This window comes from Poeciliopsis prolifica, unplaced genomic scaffold (assembly GCF_027474105.1).
Source record: "Poeciliopsis prolifica strain line A6 unplaced genomic scaffold, Auburn_PproV2 SCAFFOLD046, whole genome shotgun sequence".
Taxonomy (NCBI): Eukaryota; Metazoa; Chordata; class Actinopteri; order Cyprinodontiformes; family Poeciliidae; genus Poeciliopsis; species Poeciliopsis prolifica.
Window position 1 is genome coordinate 3,099,271 of NW_026562421.1, and position 8,132 is coordinate 3,107,402.

The 8,132-nt window shown below is 42.0% G+C and overlaps 1 protein-coding gene across 1 annotated transcript; it reads right to left on the reverse strand.

Annotated features, from left to right (window-relative positions):
• Positions 1–293: 293 nt before the first annotated feature.
• On the reverse strand, positions 294–6,488 carry sox18 (SRY-box transcription factor 18). The gene is made up of 2 exons (XM_055056928.1): positions 5,697–6,488; positions 294–4,203 (listed from the first exon to the last, which is right to left on the reverse strand). Exons 1-2 carry the CDS (start codon positions 6,097–6,099, stop codon positions 2,864–2,866), a joined length of 1,743 nt encoding a protein of 580 aa, XP_054912903.1. The 5' UTR covers positions 6,100–6,488; the 3' UTR covers positions 294–2,863.
• Positions 6,489–8,132: the final 1,644 nt, after the last annotated feature.

The window sequence follows — 8,132 nt, forward strand, 5'->3', positions numbered from 1 at the left end:
TTTTCAAAAAGCAAAATGTGGCCCTAATGAAACTTCCGTTTAATATTTCTTTAAAAGTTATTCATTTGTTTAAAATGTATTGATTATGACTGCATGCTTCTGCTGGTTTAACATCACATGGCGTTTCATGTCTTGTATTGACAGGACACACAATTCACCCATATATTGATCTGCAATAAAAATGAATCCTTGTATGTCCTCTTGATGGCCGTCATGCTTTTACTCCAATTTGACTTGAACATAACAAGTAAACGGATTTTTGTTTTATTACTACAGAGAGTCAGAAACTAAAGTAAATCCTTAAAGGTGTTTATTTGGTACAATTATTGTATACAACAGAACAGATCTATTTACAGCCAACACACCCTTTTCAAACACATAAAGAAAACCTTTTTTCCTTGTAGAAAATCTAAAAATGATCCCTGCCAGGCAGATTTAGAAGCATCGCAGTGACACTTCTGGGAAAATACTGGTTTTAATTTGTTATATGACTGTGAAAAAATGTCCTTTGATTTAATCCCAAAATCCTGGGTGTTTTCTTTATTCTCTAAGATAATTATTACCAAAAGGCCCAAAGTTATTGCACGATTCCAAAAAAACGCCTGTCTCTCTCTGAAGTCATTTTTGTGTCACAGTAAATTAAAACGGAATAAAAGAGTGCTTGGTGTCAACAGAGAAGAATGTCAAATGCAGATGTAGAAACTTATTTTTACTAGTTCACTTGAACTCCTGCTTCTCAGTAAGTATCTCGCTGAAGAAAAGTTGAAAGAAGTCTTAAACCTCAGAAATGGCATGGCAAATGTAACTGGTGGCTCCGTAAGAGATACTTGATTTTGTTCCACTGTTTCATGTACATCAAGAAACAAGAAACAAGCAGTGTCGTCGAGACTAATGCAGAACAGATGCAGGCTCCATCTTTCAAAAGAGGTCTTGTTTTTCTTTCCCTGTACACAAAGCTACTACAGGACAGAGAGAACGCTGTCGATATCCAACCAACAAATATATTTGAACCTTTTCTTTCAACTAATGCCAAGAATTGCCAAGTTATTCAATTACAATTAAGCCAAAAACTGCTAAAAAAAAGTTTGCCATGCTTTTCCTTTGTGTCAAAGTGTTGCGCATCGTTAGCCTAGCTAAATAGTGGCACTTTTGCAAAACCTAATTTATCTTAACTCGTCCAAAAACAAAACAACAAATTGAAACAACATTTTGTTGGTATTTGGAGGAGTGTTTAGTATATTGAAGAGTAAACCATAGGATTTTATAGCAGGTGTGTGCAGCCATTTTTCCAGTTTTCATCCGTTAGCCAGGCTAGGCTAGCTAGCACCATAATTACGACACAAATATAAAAACAACGTGTTGGTCTTACTTCCAGCAAGAAAGCTGGTAAATATCATTCCAAAAACTTCCTTTCAGAAAAATAAGATCATTTCTGTACAAAAACACATTTCAAACAATAGATATTTCATCTTGAAAAAGTATTATACCTTCTATACAGCTAATACATTAAATGCAGTGCAAAGAGAACATTTCATAGTCTAAATCTCTCTTTCACAAAAAGCACTGAATCAGTATACACAGTATGACTACATGAAACCTAGAGTTTCCAAAATAAAAACACAATAAACAATTATAAAAAATCTTAACGTATGCCCGAATTCAAAGTGGACTCTGACAAATAAGAGAAAGTGACAATAACGATTTTTTCTCTGATGTGTCCCAGGAGTATTTTAGAACCTGAGCTTCTATCATCTGTAGACCTAAAATGGAAAAACTGTTTTGTTTTAATAAACAATCTGTTTGGTAAATCAGAGGATAAAGCAAGATTTGAAATCAGCATCAGAGGATATCTGCTTGCCAGTAGACAAAGGCATGTTTTAAATCTCAAAATATTATATTTGCCATTTGACACAAGACCCTGGGATGAACTGAGTTGCAGAAGGGAACGGGATGCATCACGTCGAGAAAGAAAACCCACTCTGACTCGTAAAACATCCTAAAAGTTTGTGGGAGACGTTAGTGGTCTGTTCTGGGTCAGCAGCCAGCGGCTTTCTGAGCCTGGAAGCAACCCCCACCCCACTGAGTTCAGTTTCATTCCCTTTCATGGCTCATCCTGAAAGTTTTTGACATTTACATTTAAAGTTACAGACAAAGGAAAATATTTTCAATTTTGTAGAATCTGTCATAAAACAGTTAGTAGAATCAGCTTGCAGCACGGAGACGGCACCAAATACCGATTGGGACATTATCGTTCTACTTCAGGTAACAATACTTAATGCCCTTAGAGGTGACTGGTTCCTGACGAAATATACCAAATATATACTAGTTTGGACCATATTACATCCAAATAAAGCCATCACTTCTGGATGTTGAGCTGTTTTGTCACTGGATGTTTACTTATAGCTATTATAGTAATTTCTTAAGTACATATTGATGCAAAGCACCATGACCTAGAGAGAACAACACATTTTGATCATCAATGAGTCTAATTCTAATATGTAGCACCACTGATTTGTTGATTACCCAAAATTAATCTGCTGCAAACACGGAAGAAAGAAAAGAAGTGAGATGTTTGTTGGCAATATAAAGTCTTTTAGTGTTTGATGAGATATTTCAGCAACATGTCGTGGTTTGTTTTTCTTGTCTGATCTTTTTACAATGCAAATCATATAATTAATAATCCAAGATCTAAATAAACTGTCTGGCACAGGGTCCAGAATAAAGTTCAACATTTGTTTCACATTTAAAAACAAACTCAAGCAGTTTTAGAGTAGGAGATGACTCGACCCTGACTTTAATGAAGTTTTGATATAAAATGTTCTTTGCAGATGCATTGAAGACTGTGTGAGATGAGATTCTGTATTCATCCAGTTATGCAGGCGCTGTAATAAACGGCACTGCTGGCGTCAGAGAGGGCAGATATCAGAGGGCTGCTTCCATCATCACAGCCACCAGCGCCACTCATAATACTGCTGACGTCCCTGTTAATAACAATGCTGTTGCTGCTACTGCCTCCAATGGCATTACACCCACCCAGCACTTTTGACCCTCCTCCACTCCCTCCAACAAGTCCGTAGGGCTCTTCTCGACTCCGTCCCATGTTGACATACTGGTCAAATTCATGCCTGTCCACCTCAGACCAAAACTCAGCAGAGGAAGAGCCCATGTGGCCGCCGGCCTCCAGGCTGGACTGGTCTGAGTGTGCACAACGACCGAAGGTGGATGCAGGAAGGATGCAGGAGGATGAGCAGGAAGAGGAAGAAGTTTCAGGAGGAGGGGAAAGCTGTCCCAGATGAGAGGGAGTGAAGTGAGTGGCGCTGGACACAGTGCCTCCATACATTTGGTTTAGATACCCGACAGGCGCTGAGCTCAGAGGTGTTTGTTGGCATTTTACCAACTCAGGGATGCTGAAGGACGTGCGAGGATAGGAAACAGGAGACGAGGAATCGGCTAGAGGCGGAGGACATTTCACAGGAGTCCTTAAGGAGACTTGATGACTGAAAGCATGAGCAGGAGGTAGCTTAGCATTAACTGAGCCAATGCTTGACGTCATATTTGATTCAACAGAACTTATTCTAGAGTCTAGTCTGGAAGTCCTGCTTGGACTGAGACTTGCGTTCATCCCGATGTTTAAGCTGGCGCCGATGGCGTTGTGGTGACTGTGGTTGTTGTTGTAGTGCTGCTGGCTGTAATGTGGGTTGTGATGGTGAAGGCGGTGGTAACCGCTCCAACCTCCCATCCCCGCCTCGTCTTGCATGTGTTGGGGGAAGAACACGGACTCTCCGGCTCCGTCTTCCAGGACGTCCAGCGGCGACATCTCCGGGGTGGGCAGGCCGTAGCTCTCCAGTTCGGCGTGCGCTGGGGCCGGAAGGTCCCGAAAGTGGCCCAGAGACGGCAGCAGCTGGTGGGGGTGATGGTGGTGGGGAGTGTGGGTGGCCGGGTGGCCGTAAGCAGCAGCACCAGAGACGCCATCAGCAGCCAAAGGGCCAACACCAGGGCCCAGACCGAGAGCCGGGGCCCCACCTTGGGCCAGGCTGTGCAGCAGGAGGCCGGGTTCCACTCGCTTCAGCTTCTTGGTGGTCTTTTTGCGTCGAGGTCTGTACTTATAGTTTGGGTGATCCTGGAGGTGTTGCACACGGAGACGCTCGGCTTCCTCCACAAATGGCCGCTTGTCTGTGGCACTCAGGGCCTTCCAGGACTGACCTGGAAGATGTGGAGAAAGAGCGGAAACGTTTACACTTTTCTTTATTTATTACTTTTAATCTAACTGATCTTGTAAGTCCTAATCACATTTTACCATCATGTCCTGAAACCTGAATCCCCTTTTACACCTAAACCTACAATCATTTTCATTCATGGATATCTTTTTAATAGCTATTTAGATATGGCCAATGAAAATATATCGAATACTGTAGTTCTAGTGTAAACAAAGACCCTGAAAGCAGGATTGGTTGGCCCCCTAACCGCTTTAAACCACATTCAGACCTCTATAAATCTCCTTTTCTGGACATCTTTTAACTTTTCAGTTTCTACAAATTCCCAACGTGTTTAGATGGAAGGCACTCTCATATTTATTTGTGTCTAATTAAGAAAGTTTTGCCCTCGGGGTTGAGCTCGATGTATTTATGCTCTGCATTAAGAGTACATATTTACAGTTTGTCTTGTGGTTGCGAATGCTGGCTGCTTCCAGATCTGCAAAACAAACTTTTTTTTTCCCAGAAACTTGCGGTTTGGATTTGAGTGACTGAACGTTTCAAGCTGCAGATGAACTCCAGCTGTACAGTGGGTCTGCGCTGAGCAGCTCCCACGTTTCAACCTGAAGCTCAGCTTACAACTAGACAAATATGCAATAAAATAAGGAATCAAATAATATTAGTTAATATGTCTAACACAGTGAGATCAGCAGTTCTTTTTCATATTGTTGTTGCTTGTAATTAAAAAGTATTTATTAAAACAAATATTATTTTTTATCATTCATCAATGACATAGTTAACTTTCCAGTATGCAGTTATAATAAGTACAGTAACAGGCAGCAGTTCAGTGATTTATAAATTATTTGCCAATATTTTCTGCAGGTTGTTGCATTTTTTTCATTTTAAGCTCATATTTTTAACATACAAATACAAAAAGTGAGATGCACAAAATATTGTATAAATGTAAAACTCTCCTGAAAAAGCTGCAATATTTACTAGAAATTCACTGTTCAGTTTGTTGTTTATACTTAGATCAGGTCAAAGTCAAAAAGTCCAACTTTCTTTTGCTTGCATTAAAGGCTTCCAAACTAAAATCTCCCTCAATTTTCATCCTGTAAATGCATCAGATAAAAACAAAGGCTTTCACACACTTTGCATCAGATCAATAAAAATCGAAGATTTGGTTTGAATATGCTTTGATACATTAATAGAGATAGTCTTGTCGTTCTTTCATTTTCTGGTTGACTGAAAACTGCCTCATTTTTCTGTTTTATTTGGTTTATTTCTGTTAATTCATCAGATCTTGAAGAAAACCAAAAGCTGGTGAAGGTCAATAAATCTTTTTAAGATTTTCTAGTTGTCTGAACTTTTAACCTTTAATATTTTTCATATAATTCTTTTAAGATTAAGCACTCAGAGAAAGGTTAAATTTGTAAATGTAGCCATGAGTTTTACATGATAATTGATTTGCTTGTTGAAAGCTGAGGCTGCTGCTCGTCTTACCCAGCATCTTGCTGAGGACAGCGTTGTGCAGGTCCGGGTTCTGCAGGGCCAGTCGCTTCCTCTCATCTTTAGCCCAAACCATGAAGGCGTTCATGGGCCTGCGGATCCTCTGCTCGGCCCCTGAGGCTTTGGCATCGCCCGCCCCGGCCAGCGGGCCCCCTCCCGGGGTCAGGTCGGGGCTCTGTCCCCTGGAGCCGACCATCAGAGCCATCCTGGGCTCGTTTCCTCTCCTCGGTTCTCCAGGGGCGTCGGGAGAACTGCAGTCTGCTGACAGGCTCTCTTCAAAATCCATCTCGGGGTCGGAAGCGGGACTCGGGGTCTCCGACGTCCAGCGACCTCCAAAGGGCATTTGACTGGGATGCAGGGAGGCCTCTCTAGGCAGGTTGGGCTCAGTTAAATTCATCCCACTCAGGTTGACTTTCTGTCCAGAAAATCTCTGCTTTATGTTGGCTGGAAAACTCTGAGTGTTTCAAATGGAAAACGACCAAAAGATCAAATGAGGAATCTGACGGATTTGGTGCACAAATCCTAAAATAAAGCATCGAGATCTGAGAGGAGACGGGAAAGGAGACAGAAAGGAGAAAACAAAAGTTGTGGTGCAGGATATTCCCTCTGAAGAAAAAAAAATCCAGAGACTCTGCCTCTTTTGTCCACTTCCTTTTTTTTTCCTTCCCAAAAAGACAACAGCTCTTGTTTGGATTTTGCGGTTCAGCAGTTGATTTCACTCAGTCAGCGAGGCCATGCGACTATCCGTCTCTCTGTCTCTCTACCTTGTTTGAAAGTTTTGAAACTTGTGGCCAGATTTAACCGACCCACGCTGTGTATATATACCCCGCCCTGACCAATCAGATAAATATATAGCTGGGGCCTTAACCAATGAGATGCCAGGCGGCTGCGAGGGAAAGAAGTGAGTCTGTCTGAGAGACAGCGAAGGGGGAGTTCAGAACTTTGCCTCCCTCTTTTTCCTTCTTAACGGCCACCCTTTCCTCCCCCTTGGAACTACACACACACACACACACACACACACACACACACACACACACACACACACACACACACACACACACACACACACACACACACACACACACACACCCTGTCCGCCTGTTCAGGGAGATGTAATCAGAGAGGTTCCATTGTTTTTACCCAACTGAGACTGGAGCATCTCACACACACATACACACGCGCACACACACACACACACAAAACAACACACACATCCTCCAATGTGTAGCATGAAACAAGCAGATGTCGCATTTATAATTAACCTCCCCAACAAATGACAGACAAAAACACAAAGACACTTTTAGTAATGGCATGTGAATCTGCCTGATGTGTGTTTCTGCACTTGAACGTGTGTGTGTGTGTGTGGGTGTGTGTGCATGTGTGTGTATTTGAGGGTAGGACAGTGGTCACACAGCCAGCCGCAGTCCCAACCAGAATGATTAGTGGCTGAGATTAACAACAACTCACTGGGAAAACTGGGACCTGGAGGTGGTGGGGGGGCCTGGCAGCCATGACGCCTGGGACATTATGTTCTCCTGCAGGGTCCACTGCTTCCATTAATGCACTTTTAATGGTAATCGCAGGTAAGTTGCTGCAGATTGTCATTCTGCTATGCATTTTGTTATTAATAAAATTATTAAATGTTTCACAGAAAAAAATAACCCTTTGCTGAAATGATGGTTTTCTCTTTAAAACAGAAAAGGAAGAGTCATTTTCAACCACTCTCTTTGTTGAGCTTCATGCGACGATCACAACCGACTTCTAGTGCAACAATATAATCACCTCTACACACACAGACACACGCACACACACTTCCCTCCCCACGCCCAGCTCCATGGGAGGCTCCTGTGGCGTCTCAGAACCTCCTGCTCGACCAACCAGGAACTACTCCCACATACCACTGTTGTCTCAGGCTCACTGTCAGTGTGTGTGTGTGTGTGTGTGGGGGGGCGGGGTGTGTGTGTGTGTGGTGTGTGTGTGTGTGTGTGTGTGTGTGTGTGTGTGTGTGTGTGTGTGTGTGTGTGGGTGTGTGTACCAAAAGGATCTATGTTGAGAGTTACTGTAACTGTTTAGGTGTGACAACTTCAGCATCAAACCTTCGGCTTCTCTTTGTGTTTTTTATTCTTGTCTCATTTCCTGCAAGCCACAGAGTAAAAACTGAACATTTACAACAAAAACTGTAAAAACTTACAGAACAATTTGTCTTCATGTTTCATATCATCAAACACATTTTATATCGAGAGAACTTGAGTACTTGAAAAAGGAAGCAGTTTTTGATTTTTATCAATAAATGCCCCCTAAATCTGATGACTAGTTGCATCATCAGGCATAACGAGATTAGCCTCTGTGGAAGTTTCTGGCAGAATAATTCACATTCTGCCAAGTTAGCTTGTTTTTTGTAGAGTAAATTGTGAATTTAAAGTCATGACG

Bases quoted from the DNA above. Each gene is read 5' to 3' on its own strand.
- sox18 (XM_055056928.1), bottom strand. From the start codon at position 6,099: ATGAATTTAACTGAGCCCAACCTGCCTAGAGAGGCCTCCCTGCATCCC. The intron at 4,204-5,696 runs GTAAGACGAGCA...CACATCTTCCAG, and splicing joins TGTCCTCAGCAAGATGCTGG to GTCAGTCCTGGAAGGCCCTG.